The following is a 17,189-nucleotide window of genomic DNA, read 5'->3' as shown; positions in this document are numbered from 1 at the left end:
GGTACGGGCGAAGCCGAATACATTGTCCTTCGCGGCGGGGCGCGGAACGCGCTGATCGTCACTCGTGAGATTTATCCACTGACGGCAGATTGTTGACTGACTGACTGACTTGCTGCGTCGGGCTTATTTATATTGTTCGGCCGGTGGCAACAGTAGGTAGATGGATGGCAACTAAATCGAAGCCACTCGCTCGGTCTGGGCCTTTCGCGAAGTTTCGGCGGCGCTGCAATTATGCCTAGGTGGTAGACTCGAACCTTCTGGCGAGTTCTCGTAATATTCCAGACTGACTTGCGATAGTATTGTCGCCGATAGACAAGTAGGTGCTTGTAGCAAGTAGGTTGCTTTGTTTTGATTTCGATCCCGGCTGCGTAGCTCGAGAGTAGGTACTAAGTAGGTCGAGCGGTTTATTATTAATTATTCAAACTGGATTCTTCTCGACGCTACAGTACTAAACTATACTACAAAATCCCAATCTCATCCAAAATTCACAACAATATTATAACATTTAAATCTCAAATAAAAAGCTGGATACAAAAAATAGGGAGATCAGAAATAGATAATAAATATACTGATACCAAAAACAGAGTGAAACCGAAACCACTTTGAAAAAACACCATGTAATCTGAGTATTATTACGCTATCGTCTGGACGTTTTCGGCCCTCTGATTGGTCGAATTCAAATCGTATGTTTCGGATAAATTCCACATAGCCTTCGCGCAAAAAAATTAAATCGGAGGCCTGCGTTTGCAGCCAAAATACGACCACCGACCGTAAGGTTCATTTCGGTTTGCAGGCGACCGGACCTAAAAAATTAAGAATTGAAAATTAAGACCCGATTTCATACTGAAATAACGTTACAAAATTTACCTGCGACCCGACGGCGACCAAAACTGGAAACTCTCATAACTCACCTAAGAAATTCTGCCGTAGTTATATTTCCAAGCGGCAGGTTCGCCAGTAAAAAAAGTAAGTTTTGACAAGGAAACTTTTGTGCCAAAAACATATTATAATATAAAGTTATATGTAATATTGTAATATGTTAATATTTTTTTATTTCCGAATTACATATATATATTGTAATTTAATTTCGATTTAAAAATGAAATCATTTCGGCAGTATGGGAGAGGAAACATTTTTCTCATTGACGAGATTTATGTTGGGGTGAAGGGTGTTCCTCTCATTGTCCGGGCTCTAACTACTACAGAATGTCTTACTATTATATATCTACCCATTGACCTAATATCTACCTATTAAATGTAACTGTTGTTAGTATCACTTAAACTGGGCGAATCCCAACTAAGTGCCCCCCGCAGGGCCAAGCAGTAAAAAACCCGCAGAGCTTGTTTTTAATTTCTAGTATAATTACTTTATATCATCCATGCTACTAAATTTTAAAAACATGAAAATGAAATCCTCAGCATGATAGATCCCAGTGATCTCAATAATTATACGCGTGTGCGGATAGAATGTTTATTAATACTTTAGAACGGATTGTCTACTACTATCTTCTTAGCTGTCGGTTGGGAAAAGAGAGCGAGCAGATGCATCCATCATCTTTTATACGTCGATCTGTCATCTCGCTCTTACACATTCAAAAAGCAGGCGTACCACCTATAACCTTTCTTACAAAAAGGTTAAACGAGAATAACCGGTTGGAGGTGCCTAGTCGATGCGGGAATATGTGTATTTATGATTTTCAATATTTTTATATGTTCCAGATTTGTGACTTTGGTCTTGCGAGGGTGGCCGACCCTGACCACGATCACACGGGCTTCCTGACAGAGTATGTGGCCACTCGTTGGTACAGAGCTCCGGAGATCATGCTCAACTCTAAGGTATATCTCTTCTCCTAAAACACTCATCACATCAGAACGGCACATACTTCATTATAATAGCCCTGGTTTAAAAACCATTCAGAATCGAAATAATTACTCAAAATGACTTCTTGGAGAAACCTAATCCGAATAGGAAGGAATCTTGTGATCTTCACATTATTATTTTTCTTCTCAGAACCTACCACTGAGAGCTCTTTTGTAACCTCTCTTTCTATTATAGCATGGTTCATTTATGAGAAAGAGCGAGAAGTTGCAACGGAGCTTACAACAGCAGCATGCTGTAACATTATTTTTAGTGTGTACATTTTCCCATGTGATTTATAAAGGGAAGTGGTGATTGGCACTGAAGTTTGTAATTCATTATGTTTTTGTGTTCAGGGCTACACCAAGTCCATCGACATCTGGTCTGTGGGTTGCATCCTGGCCGAGATGCTGTCCAACCGCCCCATCTTCCCAGGCAAGCACTACCTGGACCAGCTTAACCACATCCTTGGTGTGTTGGGATCCCCCAGCCAGGAGGATCTGGAGTGCATCATCAACGAGAAGGTAACGCGACCAACACATCTATGCTTTTCTTATATTTTTCATTCAAGTCATCTATTTGCACAAATTAATAATATTTGGATGTTGAATTGTATAGCGCCGATTTTGTGCAAAATCACTTCAATGGCGTTGTAAAATATATATTATCAATTTATGGCTAGCAGATTGCAACCACCGGTTTGTCGATCACTAATACAAAGCTATATGTACAATGAATTTGATTGATGAATGCGTTATTATTCTTATTTATTTTTTGTAGAGGCAGATGTTATACAGTAACATACATATTAATTATTTAATTAACCCCTGCCAAATGTTCCACTATCTCCCACAAGCGATAAATGAGTCTGCAAAGTTATTTTTCCCGTCAGCTGCACTGTGTTAAGAGTCTACTATGGAGTACAAAAGGCCACTTCTGAAAATACATTTTTTGAACACTACTAAAAAGTTTTCTCATAGAATTTCACTTAGTAATTTTGTAAATAAGAAATGCATTTTTTAAAACTACAAAAACTATTCAGTGTGTTTAGAAAATATCATTTATATAGCGAGGTAAATAACCTCATGCTTCCATCATGAACTCATTTGTAACTTACCATTGCTTGATTCAGCCTTATATTCTTTGCGGATCTCTACACACATACGCCTAAGGGAACTGATCCAACAGCAAACTTTGTTATTTCATGTATTCTTATCCTGAACATGTGTTGCGTAGGCTCGTGGCTACCTGGAGTCGCTGCCGTTCAAGCCGCGCGTCCCGTGGACGCGCCTGTTCCCCTCGGCCGACCCTCGTGCCCTCGACCTGCTGGACCGCATGCTGACCTTCAACCCGCACCGCCGCGCTACCGTGGAGCAGGCCCTGGCGCACCCCTACCTCGAGCAGTACTACGAGCCCAATGATGAGGTACAAACACTACCTGGAATTGCTAGCGTTCGATACAGCTCTCTATTGATTATTAACCCTTATATATAATAATGGTGCTCTATTCCTTTCCAGCCCGTTGCGGAAGAACCTTTCCGATTTGCGATGGAGCTGGACGACTTGCCCAAAGAAACCCTCAAGAAGTTCATCTTCGAGGAGACGCTGCTGTTCCGACAGACATAGTGGGCTACCCCTGACCGCGGGGCAGACATTATTATTCAACAATACCTCCCTCAGCATATACTTGTTACTTTGTATTGAGAAGAGTACACGGGTTGTACGATGGTTGAAGCATTACTTTATTAAGGATTTATTTTAATGTGGACTCTTTGACGCAAGCCACAATATCAGTGGAATAAGGTAATATGAATTTAAGGTAACTTTTGTCTAATTCTTAATGAAGTTTTCTTTTGGTTCTTTCCTACTGGAGTTTTATATAAGGCCGAGCCGTGTTGTTCAGAGCGTTACACTAGTTAGCTATGTAAGGATTGTGATTCAACGATAGCACTTAATAACATCACAAGTGAGATAATGATTATTATGTTTAAGTGTTAATTGAACTATGTCATTGCACAAATGAGTTGAAATCTTAATCTAGAAAAGGTTACAGTCTTCTTTAATGTCTGACACCGACCTTCTTTCTTCATAAACAGATCATTTTTATAATAAAAAAGTAACAAATATTCTGAACTGATGTTAATTAACTTTGCAAAGACTATTGCCATGTAATTTTGTGCAATCCAGATTGCAATATTGAATGTGTAAAAATTTAATGTTCTCTAGAATTTTATGTATGTTAACATTGAAATATTACGGTAATATCCTACTATTAAAATTTCGAGTCGTAATTAACGAAGAATATATTGGTCTTTCATTTCTGGAAACATAGTATATAAACTCTCGGTTTAACACACTTAAAGTCTGTAAAGGAAAATATCCAACAAAATAACACCTCCCAAACTTCAGTAGTATCTGAGGAAAACATTTAAACTAGTAATGCGTCTAACAATAGACTGACTCTTATGCTAAAAATATTCAACAAAAGGATATTAACGGCCGTTGTTCCCAATCCTACTGATTAACAGTTGAGCCGAAATTTTAACTCAACACTGTTCAAACGCCCAACTACGCTCTTTCCAACGGAAAGGTGACGACCATAATTAAACCACGAGCGATCAACCAATTTAAAGAAGCCAAACTACTGGATTTAAGCCTGCCTCAGTAAATGAATAGTTATAAAAAGTGTTGACAGAGTGAAAAATATTCACTACGCCATGACACGGCGACATTAAAGTCAAGCTAACACTTTATTTTTAACATATTACATAGTTTGTTTAAAAAAATATAAATTATCGGTTAATGTATTACGGTATTTAAAAAAAATTATATGCTGTAATAATAAATACAATAATTAATTAAAGATTGCAAGTTTTTACTTTGACGTCATTTTATTGTCTATGAAATCGAGCCAGGGCCACTTAAGATAATCAACCGTAAAGATGTTTGGAAACGGGCAAATTGAATGTTACTGTACAAATCACTTGGCTGATCAAAGCCTGAGATTGATCGTTCGAAAAGTTGGGAACAACGGCCGAAACTCCCAAACCTCAGTATCCGAGGAAAACATTTAAACTAGTAATGCGTCTAACTATAGACTAACTCTTCTGCTATGAAACAAGGGGCAGGTGCACTATGTGTCACTAGTATTTTCACAAAGACCAAACGAATGAACTCAGCTTTATTAAGCCAACGTGTACTGGCACACGTTGGGCCAATGCGCTGGGCCAAAAATAGGACGCTGTTAACATGTTGGCCCAACGTGAGAGATAAACATCCACAACAGACCTAATATTACATAATTTCATTTGGCTTCAACAGTTGAGACAAGACATTAAATTGCTTTACAGGTTGATGTGTCTCCATGTAAGCAAGCACTACTCACTGCTTGTATTCACGGAATGAAGTGAATAATTAATGTATGCACATTATTACATAGATATCTTTTGAATGTAAATGTTTTTAAAGCTAAAGATATTTTGCTCGCTGTTCATATTTTTCAATTGTAATATTTCTATGCAATTTTAACAATTCCTGCACTTTTTGATCTCCAATATCTGTTTACCTATTAGTGTGGTTGTATTTCTTGAAAGGAAGAGAAACTTACGTATAACTCGACTATTAAACTATATTTAATATGAATGTTATTAAAAATCCTCATATTTTAAGCGAGGTGTTTATTCTATAGAATCGTTATATGTCATTGTTATCAGAGTTATAGTGTATACAAAGTATTGAAGAATTTTACATAAGATGCAAACTTTTTTCATTCAACTCGTAGAACATTAATTAATCTCATTTGCCATGAACTTTACACAATTTTAACTTCTCAAAAAGTTGATGCAATCCTTTAAGTATTGAAATCAATTTTAAAAATTACAGTTACGGTTAAAGATGATATTTCAGAGATGGATAAACAGTTTGCTTGTGTTCAACGTTGGCACATTGGTTCAGAGACAGAAGTAAAGTTAACACCTGCTGTAATCAAATTGTTCATGAAAGTGGTCTGTTAGAAGATATGTAAGTTTGTATGCATGTCGGTTGGCTGTAAGCTTGTTGACAGGCACAGAGAAGAAGGAGGACATCTTGCAGGAGAAATCCAATAGACAGAGTATTAATTATTGGTATTATAGACAACATTAACTAAGCTGTGATTCAGTTTTTTCTTATAAGACAGATACCATATCTGTTATTAATGTTGATCCCTTTTAACATAAATCTATTTAGATTGCCATTTTAATCATGTAAAACATATGTTTAAAGTTATTTTAACGCACCGAGGAAGTGACGTGTAGAGAAGAAGACATTGAACATCGTCAGCCGGTGTTTCCATCTTTAGGCTGTTGAATAATGATAAGTTTATGTGATTCAATTTAAGTTTCTTTTGTTAGATATGGTTTATGTAAATATCCAACAATTATGCATGTTATTTGTATCACAACATACAAAAATCATTAGTGGTCATTTCCCCATTCCAAAATTGAAGGAATTCATTTAATATTAAGACATCAAATGAATCAATTATTATGTTTCTACGATGGGTATATGTATGTATGTATGTTGTACATCCTCACTGTAATCTGAACATGTACGGACCTATCAGCACTGTACTGTAGTTAATAGATCTGTTTCTAGACAAAGTTCAGTACATATTGTAGCAGGTGTCTGCGTCAGGGAAACACCGCCACCTCCAACTGTGATGACTGTCTCCTCTCCGTGTTGTCATACATTGTGTTCTGTTGTTCACAACGTATGACGACACACACACACTCTGAGATACCAAACATGTTGTTTCCTTGCTTTGCCTGCTAAAAACATATATACATTAAATAATAGTGGGACTAAGTGTTAATTGTTGCCATCTCTCTCTCTCTGCTCATGAATGGTGTTTGGATTGCTGTGTTTTCCAAGCCCCTGGCCGTATGCGCCATATGCACCGTATGCGAATTGTATTACATTTTTATTTTTTTATTAAAAAGTGGAATTTCTGACAATCATAAAATTGATTTTGATCTACTAACGATGTATTTGGCAATCTTTGTGCAATAAAGCAAATCACAATTTACAATATGGGGTCAGACTAAGGCAGAAAACAAAGTCTGTGAATTTGATCACTTAGATGTGCTTATTTTAATTAATTTCTGTTTTTTATAAAGTTTTTTTGTTTACAATGAGAATTATGATAACAATTTATTTATTTCAATTCAAAACTCTTTTATGTTTTTCATGTATGTATTTGACATTAAAAAACCTTTGGGGTAAACTTTAAGACGGTTTTTGTCTTTTTCAAAATCAGTATCAGTCACCAACTTTTGTGCCAATAAAATTGTTAGCATTATTTTTTTTATCGTAAGTTTAGTTAATTGTATATTTGATTTTGTAAATAATTTTAAGTTTGTATTTCCTTAAGTATTTTGTGCTCATAAAAATATTGGGTTAATGGTTATATTTAAAGATTTATTCAATAATGCTACAATCCACCATTCAAACTTCCAGTTTGTGATAAATATTCCATCAATGAAAGTGTAATCCAAAACGTCATATAATTAAACAATCAATGGTTAATTGTTTAAGAAAACAAGTCATGTGGAAAGTACAGTAAAACAAGTAAAGAAGAGGCCGTAACACAGGCGGGAATTGCAAACTTTTAAGTTTCTTCCAAGCTTTATAATATATGCAAGCTTTGCGGAGACTTCTAAATTGAATGGAAATGTACAAGCTTTAAAAACTCCAGAGTGTAATCTAAGTACATAAGACGTTAGCCAATTTGTCTTTTATCCCAAAGAACAATACAAGTCTTTAATCAATCATTGGCTTCAAATGACTGGCTTTGCATATCTTACACAGTATTACGGCCCAATTTACATCTAAAGCAAAAGGATTGGTTAACATCAAAAACAATATAATAGTATTCCAAGTTTATTATGATAATATAAAAATACACAATATTATTTTGCTTAATTTTATAAAGAAGGACAATGACTGGATGACGACCAAGGTTCAAAGAAAGGAATGTGTATCCAATAACCATCATGAGAAAGTCAGAGTAACTGTTCTATTTGGGAACTAATTGTACAAATAAAATATCTATATGTATTATTCTTTTTTATTGTCATTCTATACCCTCTCTATCCTTCCAAGTTAACTTTAACTGTTCGCGTTTGGTCCTTTTACTGTTGGATTTTAAATTTTTCTCCTTTTCTATATTTTTCTTCTGGGTAATAATACTTTGGTCTTGGTTGTAAACTTGATCCAGTTTAGAAATAAGAAGCTGTCGAGCAATCTTCCTGTTCTCATCCAAACTACGACTTATGTGGCATTTTATTACAATCCCTGAAAATACATCATTTATTGTCTATACACCAATAATGGGGGGTGCCAGAAGCTGTATATAAACAGTACAGCTATATATCAGTACCTGGTATAACTTTCCGCTTAAAAACTACATCATAATAAAACATATTTTAGGTAAAAAATAAAATGAGGGCACTAAGTACCAGATATAGAACTAACATGGCGGAAGTACAGTTTTTGTTAGATATGATGTTTGGGGTGTTTCGCTACCACCTTCTTAACACACTTTGGGCAGGAAAGGTAGTTCTACCCGTTCGGTCGATTGTGCTTAACGGCGGGAAGGGTAGTTCTACCTTCTGCGCCGGCCTCATTTCAATGGCAGAAAAGATGAAATTATTCAATGTTTTTATATGAATATTATATACCAATGTCTTTGTAAAGGTCCCAACTATATGTACATAATTATCGAATCGTAATGCAATTATTCTTTTTATATTTATCTTCGTACCTTTCGTTTACATCGGTATTTCAACAAAATGATAGTAGGTACATTATTTGTTAGTGAAATAATTCAATTCCTGGAATGAGGGTTTTTATGACTGTGAAACCCGATTCGAATCTCTATCTCTGTTCCGCCCCACTTAACTCCTATGTGCAAGTGAGTGAGAGATGTCGGGCGTATTTAAAGAAGGCAGGAATGGGCAAATACCGATAGGCAGACCGTAATAAACATATAACAAGGTTAATTGAGTTGCATTTCAAATAACATTCAATTTTCATTTAGTACTTTTATAATTTGGGTATGCTGAGTTAGTACGTAGAAATAGAGATTTAAAATAAATTCCCAGACCTTTATTTTCTCCTGGAGACAGCGTAGCGCCAGCGCAAAAAATATTTGCCAGAAATGTGTTAACATTTCGGGCAGCATTACAGTGTCCATCATCAGGGTAGATGTGTGCCCTGATAATGGACACTGTAATGCTGTCCGAAACGATAAGAAGAAGGTAGCGCAACACGTCATACAGAATACCACAAAAATAAGTCACTATAATACAGTTTTACTTCTTAAAATCTGTGTACATAATATTTTTTTTAAATTATGGAATGTAGTTACAGACTTTTGTATTTTATATCCAAATACAAAACAAACAAATATAAAAATCCCAGTACGTATAGCGTAATAAAGTAAAAAGAATACAGTTAAAAGTCGTTTGAAGGTATACCTGTAGGAGTGTGAGTGAGCACAACGCAGTTGGAGTTCTTATTGACTGCCGAGCCGCCTGGGCCACTTCCGCGGACAAACCTCTCTTCCAGGTCCACTTCCTGGATTTTGGGGACCAAAGAAAAGTCCACGGTTGTTTTCCATCGTCGCCAAGAGCCAAGATAACTATTAGTATATGTCTGCCTGTTTAAGAACCTCATGGAAAGAAAATATATTGCGGCCATGTCTATAGTACTAGTCCTTTGTGGAGCAACTGTTTTCCTTTCTGAAAAAAAAAAACAAATACATATATGCATTAACCACTCAGAACATTAGAACGTCAAAAGACGTAAATATGATAATAGCGGTCAAGACATTAGAACGTCTTTTCACGTAACCGAGCGAGATTTTACAAAAATTGATTTATTTCCATCACTAGTATACGGATTCCCATGATTTAAAAAACAGAGTATCGATAATGAATAACGCTACGCGTCTGTATTCAAGAATATCTATGGAACGTAGAGGTGCATTATCTAAGCCGATTGAAACTGTCAAGATGTTCGTTAATAATTTATTGCGTTTCTAAATAATTTATTAAAAATATTTTAGTTTGAACGGTTAATATTTTGAGGTGACTAATAGTTTTTAAATATATTTCTTCAATATATAAAGTGTTATTTCTTTATGCTACTCAGAAAAAAGTACATTTTTCAAGGCTTTGAAATAATGGTAAGCGATTTTTACATATTTTTGACGTTTTCATAAAATGTATATTTAGAAACGCAAATATTTACGTATAACAACACAATGCGATAGTGGATTTCATAATCTTTCCAAAACATTTTTTAGAATGAGGCTACGTTTCCCAAAACGTGAGTTATGAAGCTTTTAGTAAAACTCGTAAATAACACAAAATTTATCACGTTCTGACAGTTCTCAAAGGGACACATAATAAATAAAATTCTATGTCTGAGAGGTTAACCCCGCACAAATTAGAGCAATTTCCACCAGGCCCTATGTCATCTTTGGGGATACTGCGTGGAGGTTCTTTCTGGAGGAAGTTCTGGGAAGGAAAAAGGTATGAGGGGTGGGTACGAATCTAGGGATCAGTGTGTCCAGGAGTGACGGACGAATGACTCCATCCCTCCCGCTGTGGTGCAATACTATGGGTCGAGAGAGACCAGCTGGAAAGGTCAAAGGGTCTCCCCAAACCGGCACGCCACGCAAGCTGGTGGGCAGGCGCGTCCGCCGCCAAGATTTGAACACACCTCACCCGATGAACCCGGGAACCCCTGCTAAGTCACCAAACCACTTGGGGTGACCTATGGCAGAAGTGTTAGCTATCCAATAAATGGTTTAAAGGAGTTTAAGGCGAAGCACTACGAAGTAATGCAAAATCATGTCTATTTGATTTGAAAATTTCTTCACCTAGATGCTTTAATACTATCAGTAGAACACATCTTAGGACGGGTTGTTTCGGAGAATTTGAACAATTCATCAAATTTCAACGTTCATTTTCGGGTTCTGTGAAAGATTTATTCAAGTTCTGTTTTTATATCATTGTAGGCTAGTTGCTTGACAAAACTGAAATAAAAACAGATCTTGAAAAAATCTTTCACAGAACTTGAAAATGAACGTTGAAATTTGATGAATTGTTCAGATTCTCCGAAACAACCCGTCCTTAGTCTTTGTGTTCTACTGATAGTATTTAATTAAAGCATCTAAGTGAAGAAATTTTCATCAGTAGAACACATCTTGGTCTTTGAAATGATAGTCTTTCTATAAAAGCCCAGAAAAAAATAAAGTATCAGCCCTATAAAAACTGCTTTAAAGTTCAAAATCTCCTACTTATAAACCCCTTTTCGGTTATGGTTTTATTCTATAACTTGCTGTACCCCACCACTCGTTGCTGTGGCTCAGCTGTCTGTGCAGATAGAGAAACAATAGCGCATGTTGCTTTTACGTCCAACAGATGGCGCTGTTTTAAGAAAACAACATGTTTGTCCAACAGATTTTTACCTGTCACAGGTAACATCTATATCCACAGGTGGTATATAAAAACACATGTATATTTGAATGCTACATTATGTCTCAATTTCAAAGCAATCATTGAAGAACTTTCATAGATTTAAGATTTTGAACAAACAAACTTTACATTTTTATTTATATAGATAGATAGAAGATGTGGCAAATTAACTTCTTTTGAAAGTGGTCGAAAAAAAATTTGAATATTTGTGCATGAACTTGGTAAAAAAAAAACTATTTTTGGCAATGTTTTTTTCTTGCGGGTGGTGTCAAGCGGGAATTTAAACCTTATCGCCATCTACATAAGGAGTGTTACTGTTAGCGGCCGATTCCAAATGTTACATGACATGGTGCATCGCCTTAAGATGAATCGGCGGCATTCACATAGCAAACTTTTAATTCAAAAATGTACTGATGCAAATTGATGACCAAAGAATTCTTTTTTTCAAGTTATAATCTCCCTATTGGGTCTAGTTTTTATGGTTTATTGTCTTTTAAAATGACTACATACCATAATACGTACATGTGCCCAGATTGATGGTAATAAAATCGAATTCTAATAATTCCGCAATGGCAGAGAGCCTACCTTAAAGTTATATGTGATGTCTTCCTTGGTGTCCAGAGCCTTATTCTTCTTGAACTCGTTGACTATTCTCTGTTGGTAATAGTTCTTGTCTGTCAGCTGCAGCTGCTGTCCGTACCTTAGGAGTTGCTTGTACAGAGACAAGATATCTCGGCGATTGGGCATTACGGCTGCAAGCATGTCAACCAATCAATATGAAAGGGAAAATAAACAAACTATGTTAAATGGATATACAGGGTGTCGGGGGAAAAGTGCACAAACATCGGGAGGTGATTCTACATAATGGTAGAAGTAAAAAAAGACAATAACTTTTTTTAGAAAATCCATTATTTTTTCCCATAGAAAATATTATATTCTCTATACAAACAATTCAACTTTTGTACTATCATGTAGAATCACCTCCCGAAGTTTGTGCACTGTACATGCATTAGGCATTGCACTGAAACAAACCAATCATTATAATATATGTGGAAACAAAAGTTGTAAGTGTATAATTGCATTTATAATGCTAAGTTGAAATTATTTTCAAACACCATTATTGGCTTATGTAATTCAAAATGTGGCCTGCAGCTAAATATGTTTCTACATGCTAACACTTGTGTTTCGTAACAATTAGCATTTATTGTTGTGATACAAGCTAATGTTATGTTATAAAAAGGAAAACGAATTTTCATAGATGGAAAATTTTCTAACCTAACCAATAAATAATAATATCCCTGAACTGAACCTTTGTTGTTGTTTTGATAAAATTACGCCGAAATGTTAAGTAAATAGCGACTTAAAAACCGGTTCTAATTAAAAATATTACGTATTCGACTTTGACGTGCATGTTTGGTGTGCCTCATTGAATATTAACTTTATGCAGTGCCTCGAAAAACATTTGTAATCATACACAGAATGCTTGTTAATCTTTTAATACGACGGTTGTATTACATTGAAATGTATGAATAAATTATTGGTAAACGATACCCACCGATAAATACATCAGGTAAAACCATAAATATACCTATAAAAGTACTACAAAAATAAGTCAAGGTGTGTTCGGAAGTTCGGATACGCGGCCTTGTTTATGAATCTTCAAACTTGCAAACGAGTAATAATTTAAGTACTCACCGTAAATGAAAAATTCTTCTCAGGTAAATAGGTTTTATTCTAAAGAAATAATACTGAGGGTTTGTCGCTAAAACGAGTTGGGCGTAGTATTTATTATTAATTTTATTATAAGCGAAAGTCGAGAAACCAGTCTCAGCGGTTTTGCTTTTAATGGGATATTGGCATAGACAATAACGAAGGTATTTATTAATTATCATTAGGCCCTGTGTACACCAATGTCACGAATAAGTGAAATATTTTTCCTCAAATTATTACTCCTTCACATCAGAGAGAAATATTTTTTTGTTTCATGTGCACATCTAGCTAGTAATCTGGACTTGATACTTATATACGTAAAGATTGTCTAATAAATTAATATTATCTAAATACCTTAGAGCAGTGCTCCACAATAATATAAAATAAAATATTTAACATACAAACTCAGTAATTAAGTAAAAATGTTCTCTCCGTGACTGTAATAATCGATGGACGTATTTTTTCTAGTTTTGTTCGTATTTTAGACTTGTCCGCTTTCTCCTCAAATACGGTTATAAAAAGTAATGGGATACAGAGTTTCAGTGTTGCCCGAATAAACGATCTTTTGACTTTATGGTTTTTTTTTCCTCTAATTTTCAGCATAAATTGTCTATAGCGATTCTGCGTGTCTCAGATCCAAGCTTTGTGGTGTCTGGCAAATTTTTTAACAATGATTACACTTAGTTCATTACACTATTTAAAGCTGATCAATTAGTTGTAATTCAAAGCGAAGGCTTGGATTTACACTCTGTACTAGCCTGATAGGTAATATCCAAAGAAAAATACCTGTAATGTAACGTACTGACATTAAGAAGGTGCAGCCGCTAATTTTTTTCAGATAGCTATGTCGAAAAGGGCTGCAGAAGATGGAGCTTCATCCAGTGGGCAGCCTCCTATCAAAAAGGTGCATTTCGAACCTCATCTTATCGGGCCGGTGTCGACCCTCGAGGAGATGGACATCAAGGTTCTGCAGTTCCAGAATAAGAAACTTGCACAGGTTGTTACCGAGTTTTCCCTAATTGTTTCTCATTTTACAGCTTTTCTACGGAAGTACCGCACCAGAAAAGCCACAAACGTCGTAGTCAAACCTCAAAGCTTCTTGTTGACGCGATATTTTTTCGTTTTCTTCCATTTGTTTTCGTAATTGGTCCTTGAAAATGACTTATAGCATTTGCTCCAATTTTCCGCTGTTTTTTGCACAAGAAGAGATTATGGTCCAATAATTACATCGAGCAGCGTATTTTCTACATCTTAACATACATTTTAACGTTATAAAACATCACTCAACTCTCTATAATGAATTATTTTGAGAAATATTATGTTTTGACCTAAGTCTTCCATTTTGATTGCTCAAAGTTGTATTACTTGTCAAACTCATAGTAAATTCAAAAACTCATTTTTTCTTTAAAAACATTCAAAAGTTGTGTATATTCACCATTTGAATACTATATTTAATACTTATTTTACAACTTTGAAGTAATGGAACATCTATTGACAAATTTTGTACAAAAACAAATCTTCATGGCAGCTCACTTTTTGTTGAGACAAATTGACAGCTGCACACTCTTTCTTGCTGCTGTACATTACTTATATCCCTGCTTTTCAGATATTCTTTTCTGGCTCTCTGCACATTATACACGGCTGTCAAATACTATCTAACCTTTAACGTGGTAAACCTCAAATATTTGTATTTTATGGACATCTAGTTAATGCAGGGCACAATTGAGACCTGTGTTTTTCTACTCTATATCTATTATTTCATCCATTTAATCCTTTCGAGTCTTCAGATATTCAAGCCTTTCTAAATTTTTTATTCGAAGACCAAAAAAACTGTTACACTTAATCTGAAGATTGTAATCTGTGGCACGAAAAAATATTTTGATGAAAGAATAATAATAATAATTGGATGACTTGTATAGCGCCGTTTTTGTGCAAAATCACCTCAAGGCTTTATAATATAATTGACAACACAATTTTCGGAACAATTGATAGAACAATGTTTACAATACAAAATAAACCATGCCGGAGTTCTGTACATTGTTCAAGATTGTCAAAGAGTATAATGAACATTATTATTTGTGGTGAATAGCGCATTGAGCAACGCCACCGCTGCGAGGCGGAGCTCCGTCAGAGGATTGAGCAGCTGGAAAAGCGGCAGACACAGGACGACGCGGTGCTATGCGTGGTAAACCGCTACTGGAACCAGCTCAACGAGGACATCAGAGTACTGTTGCAGAGGTTCGATGCCGAAACTGCCGACGAATCTGAAAACAAGAGTGAGTTATTTTAATCTGATTCCTCTGCACCTCCTTTCGAGCGAGACTTTATAGATAAGACATAGCAAATCTTTCAATCTTTAACCTGATGTCTTTCCACCCTCCCTCAAGGGAGACTTCAAGACATTGTAATTCTTTCAATCTTTAACCTGATGTCTTTCCACCTCACCTCAAGGGAGACTTCAAGCCTCACAAATCTTTCAATCTGTAACCTAATATCTTTCCACCCCACCTCAAGGGAGACTTCAAGCCTCACAAATCTTTCAATCTGTAACCTAATGTCTTTCCACCCCACCTCAAGGGAGACTTCAAGCCTCACAAATCTTTCAATCTGTAAATTAATGTCTTTCCACCCCACCTCAAGGGAGACTTCAAGCCTCACAAATCTTTCAATCTGTAACCTAATGTCTTTCCACCCCACCTCAAGGGAGACTTCAAGCCTCACAAATCTTTCAATCTGTAACCTGATGTCTTTCCACCCCACCTCAAGGGAGACTTCAAGCCTCACAAATCTTTCAATCTGTAACCTAATGTCTTTCCACCCCACCTCAAGGGAGACTTCAAGCCTCACAAATCTTTCAATCTGTAACCTAATGTCTTTCCACCCCACCTCAAGGGAGACTTCAAGCCTCACAAATCTTTCAATCTGTAACCTAATGTCTTTCCACCCCACCTCAAGGGAGACTTCAAGCCTCACAAATCTTTCAATCTGTAACCTGATGTCTTTCCACCCCACCTCAAGGGAGACTTCAAGCCTCACAAATCTTTCAATCTGTAACCTAATGTCTTTCCACCCCACCTCAAGGGAGACTTCAAGCCTCACAAATCTTTCAATCTGTAACCTGATGTCTTTCCACCCCACCTCAAGGGAGACTTCAAGCCTCACAAATCTTTCAATCTGTAACCTGATGTCTTTCCACCTCCCCTCAGGGGAGACTTTAACCGCTTCTGTGCCAAGAGCGAGTTAACTCGCATTCTTGGCCTGCTGTGCACAGCTACACTTCTACCTACTGGCATTTAAAAGGTTAAGATACCTCAAATCTTTCCACCTGATGTCGGTTTAGTGGTTTATTTTTGTTCAATTTTTCTTTCAATCTGTAACCTGATGTCTTTCCACCCCACCTCAAGGGAGACTTCAAGCCTCAAAAATCTTTCGATGTGTAACCTGATGTCTTTCCACTTCCCTCAGGGGAGACTTTAAGATACCTCAAATCTTTCCACCTGATGTCGGTTTAGTGGTTTATTTTTGTTCAATTTTTCTTTCAATCTGTAACCTAATGTCTTTCCACCCCACCTCAAGGGAGACTTCAAGCCTCACAAATCTTTCAATCTGTAACCTGATGTCTTTCCACCCCACCTCAAGGGAGACTTCAAGCCTCACAAATCTTTCAATCTGTAACCTAATGTCTTTCCACCCCACCTCAAGGGAGACTTCAAGCCTCACAAATCTTTCAATCTGTAGCCTAATGTCTTTCCACCCCACCTCAAGGGAGACTTCAAGCCTCACAAATCTTTCAATCTGTAACCTAATGTCTTTCCACCCCACCTCAAGGGAGACTTCAAGCCTCACAAATCTTTCAATCTGTAAATTAATGTCTTTCCACCCCACCTCAAGGGAGACTTCAAGCCTCACAAATCTTTCAATCTGTAACCTAATGTCTTTCCACCCCACCTCAAGGGAGACTTCAAGCCTCACAAATCTTTCAATCTGTAACCTGATGTCTTTCCACCCCACCTCAAGGGAGACTTCAAGCCTCACAAATCTTTCAATCTGTAAATTAATGTCTTTCCACCCCACCTCAAGGGAGACTTCAAGCCTCAC

General features: G+C 36.5%; 4 protein-coding genes across 9 annotated transcripts in view; 2 read left to right on the top strand and 2 right to left on the bottom strand.

Annotated features, from left to right (window-relative positions):
• Window positions 1-6,692, top strand: part of rl (Mitogen-activated protein kinase rl) — a 256,988-nt gene extending 250,296 nt beyond the window's left edge. The window contains exons 5-8 of the mRNA XM_089634277.1: window positions 1,719-1,835; window positions 2,214-2,381; window positions 3,094-3,282; window positions 3,376-6,692. Coding sequence (XP_089490403.1) covers window positions 1,719-1,835; window positions 2,214-2,381; window positions 3,094-3,282; window positions 3,376-3,483 — 582 coding nt within the window. The 3' untranslated portion in view covers window positions 3,484-6,692. The remainder of the gene's footprint in view (window positions 1-1,718; window positions 1,836-2,213; window positions 2,382-3,093; window positions 3,283-3,375) is intronic.
• Window positions 6,693-6,833: 141 nt separating this feature from the next.
• LOC149422055 (mitochondrial translation release factor in rescue) lies at window positions 6,834-9,597 on the bottom strand. Its single transcript, XM_089634278.1, has 2 exons — window positions 9,375-9,597; window positions 6,834-8,190 (listed from the first exon to the last, which is right to left on the bottom strand). Exons 1-2 carry the CDS (start codon window positions 9,595-9,597, stop codon window positions 7,970-7,972), a joined length of 444 nt encoding a protein of 147 aa, XP_089490404.1. The 3' UTR covers window positions 6,834-7,969.
• LOC149422054 (mitochondrial ribosome and complex I assembly factor AltMIEF1) lies at window positions 9,502-13,233 on the bottom strand. Of its 3 annotated transcripts, none has more exons than XM_089634280.1 (3): window positions 13,077-13,233; window positions 11,967-12,133; window positions 9,502-9,638 (listed from the first exon to the last, which is right to left on the bottom strand). In XM_089634280.1, the coding sequence occupies exons 2-3, from the start codon at window positions 12,126-12,128 to the stop codon at window positions 9,600-9,602; spliced, it is 201 nt and encodes a 66-aa protein (XP_089490406.1). In that variant the 5' UTR covers window positions 12,129-12,133; window positions 13,077-13,233; the 3' UTR covers window positions 9,502-9,599. The 3 variants fall into 3 exon arrangements, with proteins under 3 accessions (XP_089490406.1, XP_089490405.1, XP_089490407.1); XM_089634279.1 differs by lacking the exon at window positions 13,077-13,233 and adding an exon at window positions 12,937-13,030; XM_089634281.1 differs by lacking the exon at window positions 13,077-13,233 and adding an exon at window positions 12,657-12,750.
• A 488-nt stretch (window positions 13,234-13,721) lies between these two features.
• The window catches only part of Bre1 (E3 ubiquitin-protein ligase Bre1), a 34,062-nt gene continuing 30,594 nt past the window's right edge, over window positions 13,722-17,189 (top strand). For 2 of the 4 annotated variants that reach the window (XM_089634270.1, XM_089634267.1), the window contains exons 1-2: window positions 13,727-14,088; window positions 15,181-15,367. In XM_089634270.1, coding sequence (XP_089490396.1) covers window positions 13,936-14,088; window positions 15,181-15,367 — 340 coding nt within the window. In that variant the 5' untranslated portion in view covers window positions 13,727-13,935. Of the gene's footprint in view, window positions 14,089-15,180; window positions 15,368-17,189 lie in introns of all 4 variants that reach the window. The other 2 variants (XM_089634268.1, XM_089634269.1) reach the window with 2 other exon arrangements.

This window comes from Hesperophylax consimilis, chromosome 8 (assembly GCF_061612785.1).
Source record: "Hesperophylax consimilis isolate HC1 chromosome 8, BYU_Hcon_1.0, whole genome shotgun sequence".
NCBI classification, from domain to species: domain Eukaryota; kingdom Metazoa; phylum Arthropoda; class Insecta; order Trichoptera; family Limnephilidae; genus Hesperophylax; species Hesperophylax consimilis.
The sequence above is the reverse complement of the archived record's forward strand: the minus strand, read 5'-3'. Positions and strand labels throughout refer to the sequence as shown.

What these genes read in the sequence shown, in the direction of transcription:
- LOC149422054 (XM_089634279.1), bottom strand. Translation starts at nt 12,961, where the DNA reads ATGGTTTTACCTGATGTATTTATCG. An exon ending in TTTACCTGATGTATTTATCG is followed by an intron (nt 12,134 to 12,936) that starts GTGGGTATCGTT and finishes ACATGCTTGCAG; the next exon opens with CCGTAATGCCCAATCGCCGA. An exon ending in ACATCACATATAACTTTAAG is followed by an intron (nt 9,639 to 11,966) that starts GTAGGCTCTCTG and finishes TTTTTTTTTCAG; the next exon opens with AAAGGAAAACAGTTGCTCCA.
- LOC149422055 (XM_089634278.1), bottom strand. Translation starts at nt 9,597, where the DNA reads ATGGCCGCAATATATTTTCTTTCCATGAGGTTCTTAAACAGGCAGACA. An exon ending in GCTCACTCACACTCCTACAG is followed by an intron (nt 8,191 to 9,374) that starts GTATACCTTCAA and finishes ATGTATTTTCAG; the next exon opens with GGATTGTAATAAAATGCCAC.